The sequence below is a fragment of the Ixodes scapularis genome, unplaced genomic scaffold (genome assembly GCF_016920785.2).
Source record: "Ixodes scapularis isolate PalLabHiFi unplaced genomic scaffold, ASM1692078v2 PGA_scaffold6__148_contigs__length_123643588, whole genome shotgun sequence".
NCBI classification, from domain to species: domain Eukaryota; kingdom Metazoa; phylum Arthropoda; class Arachnida; order Ixodida; family Ixodidae; genus Ixodes; species Ixodes scapularis.
Window position 1 is genome coordinate 79,406,094 of NW_024609881.1, and position 25,520 is coordinate 79,431,613.

Below are 25,520 nucleotides of genomic sequence, written 5' to 3' on the forward strand. Positions count from 1 at the left end.
TCGTCGTAAAAACTCTCGATAGGCTAACAGAAAACTTGGTTCTCGTTAGGGACGATGTGCGATGCGATGTGATACGAAACAATGCTCCAGTTTTGCTGCATGGCGCGTTGGGGGCGGCAGCCGACAGCAGTCCGGCATTTACTTCATGTGACTTCAAAGGGCAACTCCGCTCGATTTCGGAAATTTTGAGATAGTGGGTGACATAAACGTGAAAAGTACTTCAAAACATCCCTAGACCGTTTGTTTCATTAAAAGCAAACTATTTTTCGTGCGATCTTGTTATTTACCATAATCGCAAACCGAAACCGAAACTTCGGCACAGCCGGGCAACATTGTACCCTCAACGTCAGTTGCATACGCACCCACGTGGAATACAAGGGGTCACGTGATCTACTAGCGGTAACCCAAGAAAGACGCGGATGCGAGGGGAAGGGCGAGGAGGGAGGAGGGAGGGCAGGCCATGCCGCGGCGGCATCGCGGCGAACAGGCAACGCAAGCAGCAACGAAGCAGGCTATGTAGGCGGCAACCCAGGCGGCTAGTCGGTTGGCACCGGTTGGCAGGTATGTCAGTGAAACTCATCCCGTACAACTCTCTCTCCCTCTTTTTGTTTCTCTTGTTCTCATTCATTTTTTTTTTGTCTGTCTCGCCTTTTTGCTTGCTCAAACTTGGTGCGCGTCCGTAGCGCCGCCCGGTAAGCTCTCCCTGAAAAGAAAATACCAAGAAAAAAAACTGCGTATGCAACAGACGTCAGCCACAACGGAAATACAACGTTGGCTGCGCCGCACGTCGCCCGCTAAATTAGCGGATTTTGGTGACTTCGCGCATCTCAGTTTTTGTCGGCCGGTTTAGTGATCTTCTAGGCGGTATTACGTTATAATATTTGACATTCGGTCTTTCTAGATGATACTAAAGAGAGTCGCAGTGTTTGCTAACAACCGAGAATGAAGCGGAGTTTCCCTTTAAAGGGCCACTTGGGTCGACATCGGGGTGCGGAAAAACATAGTTTTGATTATTATTTGTAACGCAAGTATGAAATTATGGAAGAAGGCCTACTCCTCCATGTAGAAGCAACGGTAATGCCGGCCGACGCAGACGTTAGGAGGGGCGCAATCTTGAAAATGGTAAACTTGCGTGTTCTTGTGAGCTGCTGTAAGGCAAGTTCTTTTTTTGTAACTTGTACTTCAACATTTTTTAACAATTATTTTTGTTTGTGAAACTAAAAGATACACACAATAAAAATCATTAAAAGAACTAAAATCTAAATTTCTAGTCGAAACTCCTCATTGAAACGGAAGGTCTCCCATTAATTGTTTCACCTCAGAAGTGCCGGTTGCTGCAATGTTGAATTTGGAAATTTAGAGTGATTCTGCTTTTGAGTTCTTCCTGAAATGTTCGACGACCTTGTTGCTTTGTTTATGAATTTGGTGTGGTCGTCTACAGACGGTTTGCAGCATTTGTGCATGGGTGGCACCATAACAGACCTTTAGTTTTTTGTTTCCTCTTATTTCGTTTAATTAACTTCATCATTGCTACAGCAAGAAACGTTATTGGCACTTCAGATTATACTGTCTGCTTCTCCCCCTCATTGGCCTTTGTGAGGCTCGTGAACACCAACTTCAGTTGCTCGGCATCTCGGTAGGACAAGAGAGGGTCAGCAATGGCGGCTGTAATCTGGCTCGTGTGCAAAGCGTCTGTAGGCACCAGTGGGCACTCAAATGGACTTTGAGATTGTCTATTTACGGTGACAGCTCAATCTACGGGATCTAAAGATGCTCAAAAACACGAAATTACACTCATGGTGACATTCCCTTCTTTCTGCACCTTGGAGCAGACAACTGGGGGCGCCGTCAGACGGCGTTTCCAAACAATGATTGCTGTATTACGTTCCGTGCACCCAAAGATTTGACGTTTTTCTCAGAATATATTGCACAACGCTCCTAAAAAAAGCTACTATAGTAACGTTTGGTATCTCCATGAAATTAGCTATCTTTAGTGGTCAAATTTTATAGAGGTGGTGGGGGCCCAAGGATGGTCCGCCCAACAGAAAATAGTACCCGTGTATTTCTGTTACTCTGAGTTTGCTAGGACGTCTTGCTATCTCGAACCGGTCATTCTGATTGACCGGTTCTATCAATATGCCATCAAAAACAAGCTTCTCCAAAGAGCACTTGAGTACCCCTTTAAGAGGTACTTTATTGCACTTTATTGAAGCAGTAGCGAGGAATTGTGTATGTGTTTCTGTTATTTTATTTAATAAAACGGAGCCCCCAAGTGTTGGTCTTGGTAGGTAGTTGAGTTGCATCTCAATAAGCATTTTCTCATTTGTTTGTCTGCCTCAGGGGGAGACATTCATAAGCAAGCAATCCTTAAAAGAAAATGAAGGACACTTCGAATGAATGAATCAGTCATTAATTTAGTATTTTTCTCTCTTCCAGTACGACCGGTTCGAGACCATGTGCTTCACATCACCTTCCCCAAAGAGTGGAGGACCTCCGACTTGACGCAGCTGCTCCACAGCTACGGTGAGGTTCCTCTGATAACCGTAGTAGATTATGATAATGGCAGTGATCATAATCGGGAACGGGCTCTGTCGGTACTCAGGAGCGGGGTCTTGAACCGTCGTGGTTGCGCGTTTTATCAGAAATTATCCTAATTGTACAAACGCTGAGATGTCCGTACAAAAGAAGGGTTCTCAAACCACGCCGTGGGCTGCGCACCAGGACTGTGCAAAGTGCTTTCATCTTACTTTGTACTGACATTGCGATTCATGTGGTGGGGATATATGAGAAGCAACACAAGCAATATTGGCTACGATTGTGCTTCTGTGCTTCTCGATCGCCAAATATGGAGGGGTGGGGGTTCTGCAGCAATTTTTTAGGTTTCCTGGTATTCCGTAGGTCCAAAACATCTGAGAACCCCTGGGGTAGGATAAGCAATAACTGCATAGGGACAGTAAGAAAACTATAAAGAAGTAATTATTGTGTTTTTTTGTTTATGGAACAAGTTTCTCATTCCTACTAGCACTTGCGAGACGTCCCCACTTCAGGAGCTTTGTGTTTCGTGTTTCAAATCTTTTAGCTGCTTTGGCTGTAGAGATCATCAGGGGCTCACACTTGTTTAAATAAGCATTCACTGAACAACTTGGGGATAGGGGCTAGGCAGTGTATCCCAAGGCAGTGTTACTACTCTTCTTGGAGATATGCATCTGACCTTATGCCAACATTTTTCTTCCAGCATGTTTAATAATTTCTCTCATGTGTTCGTAGTTATGGCAGGTTTCCTACAGGAGCTATGGTTTTAGATTTTATAGAAATTCCAAAAATTTAGTGTTTTCTAACACCAAAAGAAGCTACATCTCGCTCTTAGTTTCTGCCCAAATGTAGGTAGTGCTAGTGGTCCGGACCAGATGCCAGAGCTTCAGAACAAGCCAAAATTTTTTTCAAAAGTTATAAACAATTTTTTACAACTTTCAACGGGAATGCGGGGCCCGTTCCCGGTAGCTGATACCATCCATCTCCATCTGTTCGTGGGCTTCATCGGCCTTCATCTTCCCATTAAAAAATTCCAGAAAATAGGTTCTGGTAAGACAACATCAAACTCTGAAACTTTGGCATCTGGTCGAGACCGCAAGTGCTACGTTTGGGCTAAGACAGCGTTTGGCAATGCATATAGTTTATTCTTGCATGAAAACCAAACTCAAAATTTTTTGGGGGAACATTTGTCCTTCAGCTTTTCAAGAGATGGGCACTTTCTAGAAGACTTATTACTCCTTCAATTCTTAGTGGATCTCTCTTGTGAAAACTGTAATACAGTGCCACTGACCTGCAATGGTCTCAGTCGTAACAGATTACTGCTCTAACAGACCCATCAAGAAAGCCTGTATTCCTGTGTTGTGGTAGATACCGTTGCACTCTAAACAAAACTGCTGTTGCAACAGGCATATGATAACGCCCAACAGGGGAGTTTGTGAGGGTGGACGACACCTTAGTAGCGAAGCCTCATTCTTGAATACTCACTTTCTGTAAATATGCTTGGGCATTACGGAAAGCAGGGAGGTGATGGGTGCTGAACAGGTCTTCTTTCTCTCTGGGTGCACTACAGGTTACGTAACGGTGCACTGGCTGAACGACACCGAAGCCCTCGTTGCGCTTCCTACTGCTTCCCTGGCCGCACAAGGTGGGTGTGTCAACATGGCCGCCCCAACTGAAAGCCCCGCCCAAACTATACCTGTCTCTCGAGTTGTTTGGGCTGAGCCAACATTACTAAGACACTCAGTTTGGAAACTCGCCGTCGAAACCTGGGCTGCTGGCGTCCACCGAGACCGAGCTAAATACGACAACAGCGCCACTCTTTATCATTTGTCTGTACTGTGGTCACCTTGAGTTTTTAGAAAGCATGTTTTTGCGTAAAAAGAAACGGAAAAGACTCTTTTTGTATGAAATTTATTAGAGTTTGGTACAAAATAAAGGGCGCATGATGTTTTTAAAATCATTAGTTTGCAAGGTTTTGCGACACAATATTGTTTTTATACAACCATGCCTCAGCGGTGCTTTCAGGTAGTGCGTCCCGACCTAGGTGCATTTTAACTTCGGTAGTAAGACGCGGCCCGTCCGCCGGGGAGACGGGGGTGGCACCCCTGTAACCTCTTTCGCTGTATCTGTTTCGGTGCCAAAATGGCCGATTAAAGCTGAAATAGACGTCACGTGCAGTTCCTCAAGTGGCCGCTGCGGGAGAAATGGCGGCGTTGCGTTCGCCATTAGCTCGGTGCTCGAGGACAGATCGGGGACACTTTTTCAGAGCAGTCTCTATGACAGTTTCCCAACCGAGTGGTTTAGTAACGTTGGGCTGAGCATTTGATTTGGGGCTTTGTTCTCATTTAGTTGAGCTGCATTTTTGAATTCAGGAGACATTGGCTGTCTTCACTATGCACGGTTGCATGCAGACGTCACTAACGACACTGTGCAAACCTCTGTGCTTGTTGGTTCCGAGTATGCAAACTTTAGCATTACCGACTACGATCGTGTATCTGCTACTGTCAAGTTCTTCGAAAGACTTAACTGAAGCTTGTTGTAAAGCGATAGCTTTAAATGGGAACCCCCGGCAAACATTTCTTGCTCGTGTTCGTCTGACCGCATCGTGTCACAATATCACATGACTAGTGGGAAAATGGTCAGCACGTGACATTGTGACATCAATGTTCCACTAAATTTAATGGGAAAATCGATGTCACACGTCCTGGCGTCATGTGATGTTTGGTCACACGTTCCTTTGCCGCGCATCACATTGCTCATCATTTTGAAAGAATGTGCTGCTCGCTAAAAAAAAAGCCCATTACCATAAAATCCGAAGCCAGCGCCCATTCTAAATTGGGAAATTATCGTGAAAGTCTGGGGGATCGGCGCTTGCTAGGCCTAAGAGCGAAAATGCAGAAGGTACACACGGTCGGGTGGGCTCTTGCTTAATCCAACCACTGAACTCGAAATGGCCGTCGTTTGCCAAGCTAGCAGATGCTCAAAAACGGCACTTCGGCATTCTTTTCGTTGACGAAAAAGCGCCCTACGACACTCGATGCAGTTTTCGTGTTGGGGACGCTCGGCACAAAATACTGACCCGACCGTACCTAGGCCTAACCACTTTGACAATGTCACCGTCCGAAAACAGACCAGAGGCCACGGCATGTTGTTTGACATCAATGTGTTCGATGGGCGAAACATATCGAGGGCCAGTCAATTCCTCAACCAAAATTCTTGTGGCCGTGTGCGCCGCGCGTTTACACTGTTGAGTGTTTCTGCAACTTCCCACTAGCAGCTGTATAACTCGTTTGCATGTGCTGACATGCTTGGTTTGGCTTGGCCCGGCCGTTCGGCGGCTTAAAGGGGCGCGCAAAGGGACGAAGAAAACCAAATGCTGCTTTGAAAGGTATGCTTATCGGTGACAAACACGAGCGTTCAGTGACAACATTGTCGTTCATGGGGCGTTCACATCTTTATAAACTGGATGTTAATTCCAACAATTAGGAAGATTGCACATGGTAGTTGCATGCTCTTGTTATTTCTGTTCTCTTTTGGTTCAGGCTAATGGCGTCAGCAAAAGAAAATATGCTCAAAATTCAGAAATTCTTCCTTCTATTATGTTCAAAATACATCAGGTATCTTTTTTATGATATTTTTAGTGTGTTGCTAGAGTCCCACACACTAGTTCGAGCAAATGCGATGAAAATAAAGAAATGGCCAGAAATGGTTTGCAGGGCCCCCCATTAAATGACTTGGCAGCCACGTGGGAAAAGAAAGCTATAAATACCGACGACCATTGTGGTGGTTCGCTCATTATGCAAGTACAGTGCAATCCACTTATATTGATACAACATATAAGAATGTACTGCTTATAACAATAAGTTTCTAGTCCCAATACAATGATAATCGTTTATAATGATTGGAATTTCGGGTTTTCTCGTTAGTGTCACAAGTGCACTGTAAATATGGTAAACGGTTTATTAATAATAATTAGTGATCAACAACACACTGTCTAGTTTTTGTCACTAAAGCCACCTCACCCGTGCTATGCATTGGCTTGGCCCATGCTCTCTGCAAGTCACGGAGATAATGGCCTCCCATGGCGACTGGGCACTTGATGCATCTTTTGCCAATTTTTGTACTTGCTTAAAATGGAGAGGTGCTTGATATGCCCTGTATGATTTTTGAAATGTCTCAGAAGTAGGGCGTTTACGCTTATTGCTACATGGGCGCGTGCTTGTTATTTTATGGTAAGTGCTATCGCACATTCCTTGCATTTCACAGAACGTCTAAGCCAGGCAATCTTCAGAAACCCTGAAAGCTTTAGCATTGTATTTGCTCAAAGGAAAGACAGCTTCGTTTTTTTTTTCACTAAACAAACTGAATATGTTAGCGAGCAGAAGCTTTGCCTGAAGCCAACATTAAGGCTGCCATGACGTCTGAATCAAATTAAGGAATGATTTTGTACAACTTTTAATTGGAAGACGCGTGCCTTGCGGCTGGGGTTCAGCGCCGATTTCTCTGTCCTCGTGGCTTCTGCAGGAGTTTGTTATCCCGTTGATAATTCTCAGAAATCCCATTAAAGTTCCGCTTCAGAAAACTTGACAAGGCACAGCTTTTGGATAAGATCTTCAAAGTTGGGGTTATCTCCAGGGGCAGTCTGCCCTTGGAGGTTAATGCTGTTGTTCCTCCTGGTGGGTAGGAGGGATTTTTTTATGTCACTTGACCGGTCAGAGGGCAGGAAGTACCCATTGTTTCAGCCAGATCCACTCAGCAGACGCTTAACACAATCTTTCACAGAAATAAATTTGCGTGCTGCTCCTAAAGTTTGCAAATGTGGTTCCTTTCGTTGACATTTCAAGCTTGCTCATCCTCTCCCTGCACGCCAAAGCGGACTCGAATAACCGAAGCGAGGACGGACATACGGCAGCCATTTGCCTGCCTCAGCGTCAACTATCTCGTGCCATGTAGTCGAGGTTGGTGTAGCTTCCTAAGTGCGTTAACGTCGTCAAAGCCACCTGCGCGAGCGCGTCACTTCGTTCGGCATTTCTTACAAGCGAGAGTGTGTGAAAACGAGACGCAAGATGAGACCCCATGCTCTCGCAGCAGTGCCGCGCTGTAACTCTGGAAGCTACACTATAGCCTCTACAACGTATTAAAAATATTTTACGCCGAGTATTTTTTTTGTAGGTACCGTATTTACTCGATTCTAAACCGGCATCGATTCTAGGCCGACCCCGCAAAAACGGCAGGGCCGAAAAAAAAAAAAAAAAAATCTCGATTCTAAGTTGACCAAAAAGTATAGGAAAAACACCATAAATTAAACTGAGAACGGAATTTATCTGCAATGTACAGCACTATTTCGGTCACAAATCCGACGGTATGCTCACGGTTAATGTCCACATTTTTCCTGATCATTCGTCGTCCTCACTGGTATCTTTGTCACTGTCCACTTCCCACAACGCGTGGTCATCCGTACCGTCCAGGGCATTCGAGATGCAACACTTTCGGAACAACTTTACTACCAGTTCCGCCGGGATGTCGTCCCATGCGGGCGCGATCCAGCTCGTGGTGCCTTCCCTTCCGCGGTCCTGAGAACGCCATTCTTGTTGCCGCACGTGCAAAGAGCTGACCACGCTGCTTTCTCCAGCGACGCACATTTCTTTTGTCCACGCCGAAGTCACGCTGGGCTTGAAGATTGGACGAGTGTTCAGCAGCCAAGACAACTTTCCTCTTAAAAGCCGCGGAGTAGTGGCATCGACTGGTCGATGCCATAGCGTCGAGTAGAAACGAACGTTCCGTGCGTTCCGTGGTACACAGCGTATCTTCCCGAAGCGATGTAGACAAGATGGCGTACCGCGGTCATGGCGGAGCCGGATCCTCGTATCTAGGCCGACCCCCGAGTTTCGGATTTAATTTTTTGGAAAAACTATTGGCCTAGATTCGAGTAAATACGGTACCTTGTCTCCATGAAGCTGGTCGTGTTACGAGCAAATCCCCCTTGCGGGGAGTTTAGCTGGCAGGAGAAAGTTCCTCGGGAACGCCGGCTAATCCTAGATTGGGTCTTTGCTTCACCTTTGAGATATCGAGGCCGTAGTGCTGCCTTTTCTACGTCGCCTACCGCATGCCCACGGAAGGCATAGTTTGGGCACTAGTGCTGCATCAGTGTTCAGCTTGGACGCGTGTTCATTCAGCGAGAACACGAGCCCCAGCCGAGCGCTGAAGCAACACTGATGTCTGATCTGTATCCTGCACCGATTTCCCGTGGGCGACAGGAAATCCAACGCTATGGCCTCATCCTCTAGGAGCTGTTCGTCACGTCCAGGTAACTTTATCTCCAGGCAACCCTAGCTAACCTCAGTCAGGGTCGCTTTCAGGTAACCCGTAGCTCCGACGGCGGTGAATTGCAACATCTGTTACAAACGAGGTGTTCCGAGGAAGCCGGGAAGTCCGAAAAAATGAGAATTCTCCCCCGGCCGTGAGACACGAAGTCATAAACTCGAATTACGACGCCACTTCTCTCGTGGGCCCCTCTAGTCTGTTGCAGGTTAAGGAAAGCGGGAGAACTCTTCCCTCAAAGCCCTCCGCTCTTTCCAGTGTAGCAGGGAAAGTGCTAGAGAAGAGGAAACCACCAATTGTGGCAAGCAGAGTGCTTTGTGGGTGGGGCTTGCCCCACTGTTCTTGACCTGCAATAGACCACAGCGTGGTACACTGCAGACGGCATACTTTGAAAGAGTGATTTCCCTTTCTCGTCTTTGCGCCACGCAGCGGTGAAGCAGCTGAAGAACCAACAGGCTGCGCAGAAGCTGTACCGAGTGCAGACGTTTGCAGAGTTTGCGGGCAGGTCCGGTAAACAGGAGTCACCCAGCGCCAAGCCAGCACTTGCCGAGAACGCTGCAGCCGCCGGCGTCACGGCAACCAGGGTCGAAGCGGACGAGACGGTGGTACCGCGCAAGCGGAAGAGGTAACCCCAGCCCTGACCATTCCACTAAGGGCCATCTGGGTGGTGCCATTTTGTTTTGCTGCGGCGCTATCTAGATTTATCCGGGCATTTCCAACCGATTCGGGAGGGTAGACGAGGAAAAGGGCACGTGCCTTTCTCGTCGTTTGGGCAGTACCAGCGGGCTCTACCACCAAAACTGCTCAAACGTGGAGGTTAATTTCTCTATCTCGTTTCGCCCTAGTACTAGAATGGTCTACGGGGTGGCTTTAGCAGAGTGGCCCACAGCCAAACGCACTGGACTAAATTGACACCTGCAGTTAACGAGCCTAAATTTCCAGCAATGGTGTACTATTTTGATAAACCTGGCATTTTTTGCTCGGCAGCCTCACTAAAGAATGTGAGGACGGCCCGATTGGTAGCGGCACAGGCAATCTCTCTTAGATTTTAAGCAAACAATGCTGTCTGCTGGACAGAAAGACAACAAAACAAAACTAGTGAATTGGCAATGCTTTATAAATAGAAGAACGTGCCACCATGTGAAGTTGTTTTTTATATCTATAATAAACTTCTAAAAATTTATGGCTGCAAGTGTCTAAGACTAAGAGTCTTCCAATCTGAATGCTTGCATCACTCAAAGATGGTAGCACCTGTTACAGCTCAAATAAATATTGATGGAACAGGCTTCTCAGTGGTGTTATGGGCATTGATTAATTTTCAGTTGTTTCCGAATTCTATAGATATCCTTTCTCAATGCTGGAATGTCTCGATATATTTATGATTGGTATGGGTTCTATAGCGTATTCTGTAAGTTTAAATCTTTACATGTATGTAATAATTGTATAAATATTTATATGTGTGTAATAGTTGTATAAATCTTTAAACATATGTCATAATTGTATAAATCTTTACATGGTATGTAACAATTCTATAAATCTTTATATGTATCTAATAACCATATATCTGCCATGCTTGTCAAATTTTGACAATACAGTTTTATTGGTGTGTGTTGCTGAATATGTTGTGTAAAAGGAGGATGCTTACACAAGAGTTGTTTTATATCGGTGAAAAATGCAACAATTTACCTGAATCATCCCTTCCACCTTTGACCCCAATATGTTGAAAGTATTGATAAATATATAACAAATGAATATTTGAGTGTTGAACTTTATCTTTAAAATTTTTAAGGTATATCTCCGTTTTCTGTACAAAGTGAAAACAACATATCCTTGGCACTTTTAGTGGTGGGCTCTGATGCAGACGACTGACTCCCTACAGAGCCATTCTTGTTGCACCATCCCCCAATAGGCACAACAAGCGACGACTGCTTCGTCTGCTTTCGACCGAGTGCTTGCCGAGCCTATTGGAAGATGGCGCCACATGCACAACTCTTGAGCGACTCGGGCATTTGGGTGGAGCCCGTAGCTGAAAACGTCAAGACTGTTATTCTCGTTTTTTGACAGGAGTGAAGCTACACCTTGATGTCTTAAAAAAGTGAAGTCCTCAAATAAAATACATCTTTCCTAAAAGTTTTAGCACGTCATGTGGAGATGCTAATTTAACTGGCACATTTTATAGTCAGCCCCTCTATGTATTCCACCCTGTAGTTTGGGCTTTTCAAACTAGCATACATTGACTGCTTGGAATAGGAGACAGTTGGCAAAGAATTGTAGATGTGCTAAGTTGGCAATGTCGTTGCAGGTCTTCATCCCTGGGTTCTGCCATTCCGACGATCCCTGAAGAAGATGAAATCTCCGGTAAGTTTGGTCGCGTTCGACTTTGCTACGTTCTCTTTAAAGGCCCGTTCACACTCTTGCGACCGAGTACGACTGAGAGAGACGAGATCTCCTAAAACTTCTTAAATGTTTTTAGAATGAGGGAACACACTGGCATTGTGGCGCCATCTATGCGGTGACCCTGGAACTGCATTTCACAAGAGCGAAGGTTTTGCGGGATTTCCGAGGTCAAATGTGCGTAATACCCATAGAAAGGCTCGTTTATAACATTGACAAAAGCTTTTCGACCCAAGAAAGAAAGGGTAATGCGCGAGAAATAAAAAAAAAAATATGCCGGACCGCCGAGTTTACATTGCTTCCCAATAGATGGTGCCAGTGTGTTCTCTGGTTTAAGAAGTTTTAAGGAACCCAGGTTTAAGAGGTCGCAAGAGTGTGAACGGGCCTTAACAGTGACCAGGCAGAATTTGCCCACTTAGCGAAAGTTCAAAATGCAGTTGCCAACCGATTATTCGGATTCGATTTGGATTGGGATTATTCCGGATAAGCAAGCAGTTCAAAAAAGTGAATTCAGCCAAAAGAAGCTCTGTCTTAGCACCTTAAGTACTAAATGGCTGGAAAAACGGGTCGATAGCTTGCTGGACGGTGTTTTGCCTCATCGCGATCAGATCGTTTTGCATTTCAGCGGTCCGCGTTGGACGGCCGCACGATGGCCTGCACGAAGTGCATTGTCCACGTCTGTGAAGTTCTTAAATGTCATGACAGTGTCGGTCGAGTTGTCCATAAACGAAGCTATAAACAAAGAACAGCGGCGGACATCGAAGCGGTTTCCGAGCATTTAGACTACAACGATCCCTTCATAGATTCGACAAGCTTTCCAGAGGCACAGCACAAAAGAGAGTCAAACCTAGCCGTTGACGCAGACAACAATGTGGGGAAGGTGCAGTCGGCACCATTTGACACTGCTTGGAGACAACGGCAGAAGGCAGGCAGAGAACTGTGGCGGACAGTGCCCGGACGTTTACCTGTACGACCGCTATGCCTCCGTGAACAGCACAAAAAAAGCACAAATCAAATCAACCTCGATTGCGTGAAAAAAAATGATTATGATCATAGCCTCAATCCGACTTCTCTATCGCATGGACAGCGTTTCCTTGCATAAAACATCTGTACAACACGGTTATGGGGTTACACGCCAAACCAAAACAAACAAAAAAGGCAGTGGTATGCTGGTCGCTAAAACATACAAAAAATCTAGCAACAAGGTGTACGTTTTCCGGATTTTCAGGCACTGTTATACATTAACTCTAGGTAGCAAGTGACGGTTCCGTAAGGTTGTCCGAATAATCAAGCACGTAGGAAATTTCGGCGTCGGAAAATTAGTTGACGACTGTATCCCACATTGCTAGCAGACGAATCATGCTAACAAAAAAGCAAGAAAGAAAAATTGAGAGGAGGATTGGCTCGCATGCTTCATCCAAGGCTCTGTCTAAATTGTTTTATGCAGCGTAAATCTTCTCTGGTGAAAACGCCTCTTATCCAAGCATCAAAAAAAATGTTTTCAAGGAGTGCTGCGTATGTAAAGGCTGATCTGTAGGGGCGTGCGAATATTCGAAATTTCGAATACGAATCGAATATTTTCCTTATTCGAAACGTATTCGATTCGAAAATTGCATATTCTGAAGTTCCCGAATATTCGGGAAAAACGGCGAATATTCGCACAAACAGCGAATATTCGAGCAAGTAACAAATAATCTGCCTGCCTCGCATTACCCTATGAATATGTTTATTCACTGAGAAAGGCGTACGATGCGTGCGTTATCCGTCTGCTCAGTTTCTATCTTTCCGATGCCAGCAAGACAGGATCACATCACATATAGCAATATGTGATGTAATTGCGCATTCTATAAATTGATACAATAAAATGAACCTCGAGAGTGAAATATAAACATAAAATAAATCTCGAGAGTATTATCTAATATAAATGTTTGAAAATTAAAAAAAAAAAAAAAAAAGCTAGGTACGAGCAGAACATTGCATTGCCATTGACAACAACAACTGCCACTCCCGCACAGTCAAAACTAGGATTGTCGCGAACCTGCCCAGGTTCGAGTTCGACCAAGTTCGACTTTTTCGAACTTTCAACATGAGGTTTGACAAAGGTTCGAGTGAAGTTCGACTTTTGTGCGCATGCACAAAAATTTTAAAAATATATAGTTGACTCTGCCCGGTAGAGGAGAAGTGCTATATTTGTTGCGTTTATTGGCATCACTCGTTCACGTTAATAACTAATGAAAGCGTTGAAAGCGCATATTTTCGCTTTTGTATGGTGTAAACATTGGTAACCATTTTATGAAATATAAAATAAAGTACTTTCTAAATTATTTGTTTCCCAAAATTCGAAGTATTCGTGTAGCAGACGGGCAACACTGTCCATAAGTGGAACTTCTTCGAACTTTAGTGAAATTGTGCAGGTTTCCCGAGTGAAAGGGCCTTCGTACTGGCGGAAATGTCACGGCGCGTAGGGAGCGCTTACTTTCTGAACACGTTGAGCAGTTACTTTTCTTATACGATAACTTGTAAGGAGTGCATTACTAGAAGTATCTGCTGCAGCCCAGTAATATGCAGTTGTATTGATTTATTTTAGAAAGGCAATAAAACCTGCTCTTACCTCTTGTTTTGCAATCTTTTATTGTTAGACAGATATTCGATTCGATATTCGGACCCCGTTTTTCGTCTTATTCGTATTCGAAAATTTCAATATTCGCACACCCCTACTGATCTGTAAGCAAACAAAAAAGGGGTACTCCTTTTCGATTAGCTGCAGGTTGGTAATGCAATGTCTTAAAGGGGCCCTGCAATGACTTTTTTTACTAATTTTTAATTTGCACCGAACCTGAGCGCACTGAACGTAGTAACTAAGTGAAACTTTTCTTTTCTCGAAATTCCCTTTATTTTAAAAGTTATAGGCAGATTAAAATTACAAAAACAAGCAAAAAATCACCTCCCTCATGACGTCCTTGGTTGCTTGAGAGTGGCCGTGAACTAGAGGAGAAGTAGTGAGCTCATCGAGCGCTCACTGCTGCCGCACTTCGTGTCGACGGCGCGAGAGGGCGCCATTAAAGCGTGTTCTGGATAGGCTGTATGCAGCGGGCAGCCAGAGCGGCTCTCATTGCATTTGCTGCACGATTAAACACTAATTCGGCATGACACTTTATTGGCCACAAACGACAGCAAACACGGGGTAAAGATCAGTTCAGAATGGGAGCTACTTTGCGCTGCCATACCGCAAAACGGCCAAAACGCAAGACGAAGCTTTTCACCGAAGGCCTTCGGAACGCTCGGAGCCGGTCAGTTCCTCCTGCCCATACGACCGCGGCGCCGCTGCGTACATCCGAAACCTTTCTGTGTCGGCGCCTGATCCCACTACTCTTCTAGTATGCGCCGCTTTTTCCGCCGCTTTTTCCACCGCTTGGTGGCGGGTATGTCGACGGGTCATTTCTTCTTTCCGTACTTTATGCTGCGGCATTCGTTTCTTTTTTATCTAAAATACTGAACAAAAACTACTTTTATAAATAATTGAAATGGTTCGCACCACTTATATTTTGTATTTCGACCAAAAAGAAGCTTTTAGCGGTTCTGACCAGTAGTAAGCTTAGGACCAAAGACGTCGCATTTTGTGCACTTTTGGTACCGCGGGTCGCCCTCGTCGGTGGAGGAAGTTTCCGCGTCGTCCGGTTAAAATATGAAGCACCGACATTTAGTTACTCTCTCGTGCCCGCTGGCTTGACCGAACCCCAAGAGACGGGGCAACCGCTAAAAAGGTAGACACTTAAATATGATTGCAGGGCCCCTTTAAGAAATGTCTGTTAAGCCGTCGATAATGTTGTGCCCCAAGGTGCATTGGTACCTGTGAACTTTTTCTCCCCCATTAATGAATGCAAAGAGAGGAAGGGAAGAATTTTTAGACCTGCTTCTTGTTCTAGTTACTTCTAGTTACATCAGACTTCTACTCAGTACTTACCTTGTTTTGTGGACTATATTATGCATTTGCTGTATAGTCTGCAAGGGCAAATTTGGGGTAAAAAATAAAAGCTTTTGCTTGATAATCTGCACCCGGTGCTTAGTCCGCACGCAACTCATACTTTGCACTTAGTGCCTAATCCGACCGTAAAAATGATCATACACGGCACTCCTTGACAAATGCCTGCTGTATTAGTTCACGAAGAAGCTCGTATCTTACATAAATCACCATTAATATACTCTGTGATTCATAAAATACTTTACTTCTTGTCGAAGTGAACAACCTAGAAAAATACAAATCCTTGTATAGTTCACACCCGCAGATAGTCCGCACCAGGTAAAATTTCTCAAAAAAATGCATAGTCCTTAGACTATATTCCGTAAAATGTGGTACATAGGGTGCAACATTCTATGTTTGTGCTTCGCTGTTCATTCTTCACTGTCCTCATTGGCCAATGCCGCCATCTCATGGGCTGCGGAGCGATCGGAAGGTGCTGGGACTTGCCATGACCTGCATTTTCATAAACTGTCGGTCACTCTGGAGGGTGTGCGGAAGTAAACAAAGAATGGCCGAACTTCCGGGAGGAATATGTTACTTCCGGCTTGATATTGGTTTTGCTTGTTTTTGGGCACCTTCAGTAAGTAGCGCATATTTTGAAAGTCTCACCGCCGAGAACCGGATGTGATACCTCCCGAAATTTACTTCCTAATCCCTTGGGTGAAAAGAAAGAGCACTTGTTCCTCAAGGAAATGACAAATCTGCTGAGAGTATTGTGGTTGCATCTTCGGACTATCTATGGCCGATTTTTATTAACCTGGGGTCATGCACGTTTTCCCCTTGTAGGCTCCTCTGGTTAGAATTAGTTCAAGCAAAGAAGATCAAATCAATGAGCGACTTCAAATTTAACTCTTTAATATACTATGATCAATATGTTCAGATTTCAAGATAATTTCAAGTCTATCCATAAAACGGTGAGTCTCCCGAAATTTTGACCTCTATCCAAGTACAGTAGACTCTCAGTAAACGGAACTCCAAGGGACCAAAAAAATTTGTTCCATTTAACAGGAGTTCCGTTTACTAAGAGAGATGTAAAAAGTGCCGATTTTATGTGTGCACACTCTCTTAATACTATTTTATGAATGTCTAAACACTATGAGGTGAATGTAACTCATAGTTTTTTAGAAAGCAAGGAAACTACATGAGGTTTTTACATAGCATTCACAAGTTTATTAGGCAGCAGTTAATCACTGTGGACTGAAAAATGCATCAATTTTCTTTTGTTTGAGTCCTTGCATCTTCATCTTCAGAATCTTTTTCTCCATGTCACTTAGGCTTTGGAGAAACACTTCCGATTCTGGCTCCTTAAGCCAACAAGAGTTTGGCACTAATCCGTGCCAAACTCTTCTGCTTTGGGACGGATTAGTGGGCTGTTGATGGGAATGCTCTGGCTCCGGGCTCCCCTAAGCCACAAAACCAGGCACTTCTCCAGTTCTTCGTGGTCGCCGTGTCGCAGACGCTTCCTTTGGGGGGCCCGAATCGCGAAGTTTCGAAGGCATCTTGTAGTTTGTCCTTGTCGTGCAGGATCCTCGTTAAGCTGCTTTTCGGGACGCCGTGCTTCGTCGCGAGCGCCGTCTTCGAGTATGAGCCGCTTTCGAAGTCAAGAATGACGTCCATCTTCTTTTCCAACGTCAGCGCATGGTGTGCCCGCTTCTGTGTCGCCATTGAAACAACGGAGGCAAGGCCTCAACTTCGCGAGCGCTTACTAGCCACCGAAGTTGGAAGACACCAACGCGGCAATGAAGCACGATAGGCACCACGACGGCAGGAACGATGCGGCTGTAACCTAGGCAACTCGAACAGAGACCGAACGACTTGATCAAGAACAGCAGTGTTGCATTCGTTGCGCCGACTACCAACGAGGCGAGGCCAACGAGGCTTACGAGGCTAGAAAAGAAAAAAAAAAAGAAACAGCCGGAACCGGAAAGGGCTGATGCTCATGGCAATGGGTCTGCCAGAAGTTCTATTTTCGGTTCCGTTTACACAGTGAAGCGCAAATTTTAGTTCCAATTACCGAAAGTTTTTTTACCTTATCTGAATACAAAACCAACCAACTTACGGGCTACTGTTCCGTTTAAGCAGCAATTCCGTTTAAGCGATTTCCGTTTATCGAGATTCTACTGTAGGATGTCGAGTGGAGGATCGGCGTCGTATGCGGATCGACGAGGATCGGCGGCGTCTTGCCGTCATTCTCTGAAGATTTGTCACAGAGTATCTCTGAATTTTCCTCAGGATCGTAGCTGTATTCATCGCGCTGAAATCACCTTCACTGTCTCTTGAGTCACAGGCCGGTCCGTAAAACGCGGACGGAGTAAAGGCTACCATGTTGAACACACAAAAGCGCGCGCAAAATGCCTGCCCGTTTGTCTAGCAAAAAAAAAAAAAAAAAAATTGTGTCGCACCTTTTACGGCATTTGTTGGAGGGAGAAAAAACTAAGTATGCATCGTTTACATGCTCAATAAGAGATGGCGCAAGTTAAAATTGTCAGGAGGCTTCCGACGCTTGGCCGCAAAAAAGAAATGGGCCTGCCGGGAGAGCCCCAACGTTTGTCCAGAACGGGAATACATATTTATTTGTCGGGATATACTTGACAGATGACCCCAGAGGGTCAGTTCATACTCCAGGAAGTCACAGACTTTAGATTGAAATATGAAAAGTTTGAATTATCAAAAATTCATCTAAGTATGATGTGAGGCAGAGTGACAATTTGCAATAGGAATAGCTATGCACACCGAGCATATTTTTTACACTTCCCTCTACACAGGCCTATTTATATGCAGGAAATAAAACATTGGTCAAGTGCTAAGGAAACAGTGGTTTCGGCCAAATCTTTCCTAATCAAATGTCGAATCCAATATTTTATTCAAAAGTTATAAATGATTTTCTGGAAATTTCAGTGGGAAAATGGGGCTCATTTTTGCCCGTTCTCGGTTTCTGGCGCCATAGAGCTCCATGTATTCAAGTCACCTTTTTGCCATTGAAATTTTCAGAAAACCCCTTAAAACTTTTGAATGAATTATCGAAATATTTATAAATATTGAAACTTTGGCGTCTGGTTTAGACCTCTAAGGCTAGCTTTTGGCGGAGAATGAGCATTTGGCAGTGCATAGTTTATTTTTTTGATGAAAAAAACCCTGTAAATTATTTTCGAGACACCCTGTATATCTATGAACCGTAGCCTCAGAAATTCGAATGCCTACATTGGGGTGGCATGTAAATGACAGATTTGAAATAAAATTAAACCTAAAGAGATGCGCCCAGCTATCCTAATCAAGGGAATTTATGTGCAAATGTTTTAATCTCGAATTTAACCTCCTCAGAAAAAATTGTAGAGCCGATCCACTGCATCCGAGGATGGAGGAGCAGCGGAGCTGTTATCTTTATGACAACTTTACGACATCTGTATGATTTACATATGATTGCAATGAAGACACAAACACGACTTCATTGTTTAATTGTCTTTATTTAATTCTTAGCGACTGATAGGCAAGTTCTAGACCAAATTTCTCGAGGCACACCTCGAGGACAGTTTTTTCCGATTGAGCCCAAGCCTCTTTATCAGCACTGCGGAAGTGAAAGAAAAGGTTAGATCGGGCGCGTTCTGCCCTCTGCCTCGTCACAGCGCGCTTTTAGCTGAGATAAATCCGTGACCGTAGATGATAACAAGGGATCAGGACCTCACTATTTAAAGGGGCCCTGCAATCATATTTAAGCGTCTACGTTTTTTGCGGTTTCCAGGTCTCTTCATCTCTGGGGGTTCGGGCAAGCCAGCGGGCACGGAGAGAGTAACTAAATATTAGTGCGTCATATTTTAACCGAACGACACGGAAACCTCCTCCACCTACGAGGGCGACCCGCGTTGGCGAAAGCGCGCGATATGTGACGTCTTTAGTCCTGGGCTTACTACTGGTCAGAACTGCTTAAATCTTTTTTTTAGTCGAGATACAAAATATAAGTGTCGCGAACCTTTTCAATTATGTATGAAACTAGTTTTTGTTCAGTATTTTAGATTAGAAAAGAAGCAAATGCAGTTTATAAAGTACGGAAACAAGAAATCACCCGCCGACATACCCACCACCAAGCGGCGGAAAAAAACGGCGCATAATAAGAAGGGCTAGTGGGATGAGGCGCCGACGAAACGGCGTGCGTAGAAAGGTCCCGGATGTACCCGGCGGCGCTGCGGTCGTATACCAGCTCGAGGATCCGACCGGTTCCGAGCGTTCCGAAGGCTTGCGGCGCGGGTTGGCTGGCGATTTTGCCATTTGGCGGTATGGCAGCGCGAAGTGGCACCCGTTCTGAACTGATATTTACCCCGTGTTTGCTGTCGTTTGTGGCCAATGAAGTGCTATGCCGAATTAGTCTTTAATCGTGCAGCAAATGCAGTGCGAGCCGCCCTGACCGTCCGCTTCATACAGCCTATCCAACACGTGCTTTAGTGGCGCCCTCTCGAGCCGTCGACACGAAGTGCGGCAGCCGTGAGCGCTCTATGAGCTCACTGTCCCTCCTCTAGTTCACAGCCACTCAAGCCAGGACCTACGACGTCATGAAAGAGGTTATTTTTTGCTTGTTTTTGTAATTCTAATTTGCCTATAACTTCTAAAATAAAGCGAAATTTGAGAAAAGAAAAGTTTCATTAAGTTACTATGTTCAGTGCGCTCAGGATCGGTGCAAATTAAAAATGAGTCAAAAAGTTGTTGCAGGGCCCCTTTAATAATGCCAAAGAAGCCCGACTTACGCGGGTTGCCCCCTCTTTTTATTTATAGTTGCCAAGACCAATTGGAACGAAGGAGAGCCGTTTAAACGGGAGTTTTTTTGTTAACATCCATAGACATTTTTTTCCAGATCCCAGCACACTACAGCTTGGCTGTAAAATAAAAAAAAGAAGCACAAATAATGAAAGCAGATTGTCAGGGCAGTTCTTCTTGCATAATCGAGGTGGGTTAGTCCGATTTAAAGTCCTTAGATAGCAGTTTCTTACAAGTAGCGACATGCTTTGAAGCACCGACTGCATGACGGTGCAGGTTTTAGGAAGCTAATGGCGGTGAAAAGCAGAAGACTGAACTGAATGATACCATTTTGTCCCAATGGAATGTGCTTTGTCATTTGTATTGGTTGTTGTTACTTGTAAAAGAAGTATTGAGGGACTTTAGTCCCATCGAGTGTGCTTTTCACCGAGCATCCGCGTACTGCAGAAAAGCAATGACCCCGAGCTTCGCACTCACCGGAGCTAACCTCCTGCGATGAAGAAATAGTTTGAATTAAGCAGCCTATAAATGCATTGAAAACATAGCGGGACAACCAAAATTTTTTCATTCGTTTGAATTAGCCGGAAGTATGAAATATTCGAGTTTTAATTACCGTGAGTCCACTGTATTCGACTCGCCTGGTACGTTTACCCAAGATCGACATGAAACCTACGTATCGCTAAACGCATTCAACTACTTCATGAGTGGCAAGGTATAGGCGATGGGCACCTACCTCCCTCAGGCACCGGAGATATGCACCGAGCTTCCCCACACGGGTCGCCGAGCCGGGCTTTGATTTTAGCGAACAATCTTCCGAAAATTTTAATTACGCTTCCTTTAGCGCGACACAAGTTTCTGTAATGCAGAATTTTCTAGCATTGTGACTTGCTTGCTTTGGTATTCAAAATTTTTCTTCCAAGAGCGCCGGCACATTGCATTTGTACGTGCCGTAATGGCCCATCGTTGTACGGAGAAGTCGGTCAAGTCGCCGTGGCATCGGTGCCACATTTTCGAGTTTGTCACATTGCGCCATCTGTCGGCAGCGCATCAAAGTAGCTAGCACCATCTGCCCATGCCGTCATCCTGTGATCACCTGGGCTCGACGGCGGCGGCCCTTGTATTGGCATAATCGTAATAACTTCACTTGTGACCTTTTTGTTTGTGCTGGTACGCATCAAAGCACAGTACTGGGGCATTTCGAGACTGTAGCTCTAGAAATGCTTCGCACACCCCCCCAAACACCAGGTAAACATAGAACCGGAAGTATTTCTCTTCTACTGTCGTGGTGCACACACGCAGTATAGCGTTTCTTTTGCGTTACGACACTCTTATAGCTTACTTCGTAGTAATGACCTTAAAGCAACATTGAAGGGAAGGCTGCTAGTGTTTTTTTTTTTAAGTTTGACAATGACATTCGTCTGTATTATTCTTGGGAAGTATACTATGACCGCATTGCAATGCAGACTCGCCGAACGAAAAGAAGGTCAAGAAAAAGCCAGAGCCAGAGCCACAGTCACCGGCAAAGCCGCAGCCGAAGGCGCAGTTGGAGAAGCTCTTTGAAGAGAACGACGATTGGAGCTAAAGGCAACACAAGATGAACTGGTTCTGGTTTTACATCGCCTGCAAGTGGCACCAAGTTCAGAGATGGTGGACCATGTTTTATAGTCAACGGAGTGTCAACCAATAACTGATCAACTACATTGAAGAGTAATTAAAATCACTGCCACCTCCGTGTGTTTTGTCACATTTTGCACAATGGGTCTTTGGTGTCGGTCGGGGGCTGATGTCGTGAAAATGTCTGCTCGAATTTCGGTGCTTTTCAAAGCTAATTTTAATGTGAGAAATGTTGTCATTGCAATTTTAAAACTGCTCTACATGGACCCTATAAGTCTAAAGGCTGGTTCAAACAGCACCGCTTTCTTACGTTATGTAGAAGTTTGAAACATGTGTGTCTCAAAGAAACCTAAGAAACCTGGGCTGTGTGAACCAGCCTTAAAACTGTCTGAAACCATCCTCTCATGCATCACAGCAGTTATGTGCAGGGCTGTCATTCACGGGTTGGAGCCCCGCTCGGCTATGTTTTGTCAAAATGGGCATTGTGTCGGCGTGCACGATGCATATTAACAATCCCATCTTAGCAGTCGAACTCCTTTGCCTAAATTGCTGATCAATAGTGTGAGCTAGTGTTGTATTGCAACAATTGCAGACCATCCTCTCACTCTCTGAATGCTCAGTGTGGAATTTGTTTTCGTTTCTAAGCAATTGCTTTATACGTTGAGAAACTGGAGGAGAGGAAGAGATAAAAGCGCGTGGGGACGTCGAGGTGGCAAGCTCTGTTTGGAATGATTAGTGGGCAGACGGAAAGGTTTGCTGCCTTTGTTTCTACCCCGTGTTCAAATGCCGGTGTCCAGTACTTGAACACGATGCACAGAAGAGCAGACGACACTCATTTACTAAGATTGGAGGAAGAGATAAAGGCATTGGATCCTGGGAAAGTGGCGCTATTGCCTTCTGTGCCTGCCAGCAGAACACAGACCGATACTAACATACAGACGACCAAAACCTCGCCACGCGAGTGGCCGATTGGTATTTGTTGCCATGGCAACCGCCATTTCAGTCTTTTGAAATATTCGAAGCTTCGAAAGGGTCGTTTTGAACCAGCTGTGCCAAGATCACTATTGACCATCATCGTAATGAAAGCGTTATTTCTTGCGAATATAAGCATCTTTGGCACTGTATATGCAATCAACTTATTAATCATGCTTGTCTCCACAAATCTCTTACCACGATATTGTTCTTGCGTATTTCAAGACAAACGCTATTTTCCTATGCTGCCAAGCACCGACGCCGCACGCAGTTTTGGAGCAAAGTTGTGTACTTGTTTCGCTGGTGTGTGAATAACAAAATCTCGGTGTAGGCCAACACGCCGTTTACAAAAAAAGCCCCCTTGATGAGGTGCAGACAAACGCGTGGTTCTTACACGAGGTGTGGGCAGTGAGCGTGAAGGGAAGAAGCGTTGTCTGCGCCCTGTCGATAGCAGCGCCACCGCAGCGGCGCGACGTCGGGGCCGCATGTTGGTGTATACAACACATCTCTATAAAGCAACCCTTCACCGTGATTTTCGGTCAGATCTCTCCGAGATTGGAAAGGTCAAGGAGAGACCCGAATCGAAACTGGGCACTCCGACATCCCGGCACGCCTTCATCTCCTCCACTCCCACGTTGTCTCACTGTAGATCAAATCCCTCCACGGTGCTTTCTCGCTCGTGTTAGTCTGACCACACGACAGTAATTTCTCATCAAAAACCCCATCAAATCGTGGAGCTTTAGTAGATTGTTCCGATGACTGCGATAAAGATGCGCGATGCTCCGCCGCTACCTTTCTGCGTGCATGCATCGTGTCGTTATCGAGGGTGTCGGAACGATCTGCTAAAACTTTGATGTCGCACCTTCATGCATTTGATGGAGTGCGAGCCGGGCCACCATGGATTGGAAACGGTTTGTTTGGAAGCCAGGCTGGAAACCGTGGGTGCGCCTCAGCAATGCTCGACTATCGGACGATCTACCCACGCCAGCAGCAAGATAGCGGCACCCAGAGGCCATACTTAAAAACCGTTGCAGAAAGTCCGGGGGAATGCGACGCTATCGGTCGGGATAGAACGCGAAACCCTAACAAAATACATGTTTCCTTGAGCAGATCATCGAGAAAGACTAAATTTCTCTACGAGCCGACGTCCACTTAAGCCTAATGTCGTCAAACGAAGAAATGACATTTTAAGCGCAGTAACATATTTCAGTAAGCGCTTTTCACTAGTGATAAGCCAAACTTTTGCCGGATTGAAAATTCGACGTTGAATCTTGGGACTCTGCAAAGCCGAATTTTTGCAGAACTTTTCTAAAGATTCGACAAAAGTAATTGTTACTATAGATTCAGCAAAAGTACACCGTTACCAGGCCTAAGTTTACATATTGTTTTTTTGTGCAAAGTAAGTTTTTTAAGTTCTTTTTTAATGCACATTGACACAGTTATTAGAAAATAAGGTTATATTCTACAAGATAATTGTATCGCTTTCATTTTTGTGTGTTCACTGGAAATTTTAAAGTGACTTTTTGCAGAAGCGGTGTGTCAATGGGGTTGCGTAGTAACGTCACAGTCACGAAACAAGAGTTTTGGTCTTGAGGCCTCATCAGCGCAAGCCTGCAAGTGTGTATTGTTGAATTAAGGGGAATAACACTGTGTTCTTGCTTTCTCTGCAAGTCACCGTTTCGTGCGCGAAAATGAATGCAACGGTTGCTGAGCCTTCACCAGAAGAGATAGTGATATTATTGTAAATATGCATGTTTTTCGATTTGTGTCACTTCAGCTTTGCATGAAAGTGTGCGTCCCATATTTGCAACATCTCATTTTCAACTTTTAAGATGCCGGTTTCTGATGTTAGGACTTGGGACACACCGAACGTTTTGGGAAGATGGGAAGGGTTAAGAATGTTGGATGTGCAACATGGGACATTATAGTTCTGCGTTTAATTCTGTGCGGATAGGTGAAAACCGCGAAATAACGCTAATTGAAAAGCAATATTTTGTTTTGGCACAAATTACTTGCGAGCCGAAAACAGGATTGCTATAATGGCGAGGAGTGCTTCAAAGTACTTCTTGGTCAACGTTGCAATACCTCGTTGCGTCACTGGAAAGATCAATGAAAATCACGTTATCCTGAATGTACCGCATAATTTCTTACTTGCGCAGTGTTTTTGCGTCAATTTCTCGTCAAACTTCTGTTCTTGAGGCAGAAAATATTGAAGAGAACCACACTCGCAAAGGCTGACAAACACAGTTACCATGTCGCCTACTCCACACCACGCCGTAACATGGCCCCATCGCATTCTCGCGCGTGCGCAGATGTTTGTGAAATTTTGCCGAACCTTGCCGAATCTGAAGTTCAGCAGATTCGGTCCATTGCTACTTTTCACTGGTTTAGGTGGATGTCATCTCATAGAGAAATTTCATATGCCCTTTTCTTTTTTAATCCAGGTGACGTCACATGCTCAAACTTTTGTGTTCTTTCCCAACTGCCAGTGTCAGATCCTCACAGAGTAGGGGCTTTCTGCAATGCAGAGTTTATTTATATTGCATTGCACTGCACTGGCGACGAGATTCATTTGTAGCATGCAACTGACTGTCAAATTTTTCCTACTTGTGAGGTTGTGCATTGTCATGCATGCGCCGGGACTTGTGGCGCCATCTCCCGATAAATGCAGCGAGCAGACGGCAGTGCGTCGTCTGCCCGCTGCGCCATCGGGGGATGGTGCCATATCTTTCAACCATCGTTAACTTAGTTGTCAGCGAACGCATTCGCCATCAACCCTGGCAAGTTTGTTGGTCCTGAAATTTCCCCAGATAAACTGCACCACCTAAATACACACCCGAGGTTAAGTTCGAGCTTCCTACGAACAGGTCCCCAATTTTCCGGCTCTTTTTACAACGCAACAGTCTATTTTGGACTGGGT

General features: G+C 45.0%; 1 protein-coding gene across 1 annotated transcript in view; it reads left to right on the forward strand.

Moving 5' to 3' along the window:
- LOC115332244 (poly(A)-specific ribonuclease PARN) overlaps window positions 1-21,744 on the forward strand; it is a 64,092-nt gene extending 42,348 nt beyond the window's left edge. Inside the window, exons 15-19 of the mRNA XM_029994645.3 lie at window positions 2,437-2,523; window positions 4,103-4,177; window positions 9,283-9,478; window positions 11,156-11,211; window positions 21,478-21,744. Coding sequence (XP_029850505.3) covers window positions 2,437-2,523; window positions 4,103-4,177; window positions 9,283-9,478; window positions 11,156-11,211; window positions 21,478-21,596 — 533 coding nt within the window. The 3' untranslated portion in view covers window positions 21,597-21,744. The remainder of the gene's footprint in view (window positions 1-2,436; window positions 2,524-4,102; window positions 4,178-9,282; window positions 9,479-11,155; window positions 11,212-21,477) is intronic.
- The last annotated feature ends 3,776 nt before the right edge of the window (window positions 21,745-25,520 follow it).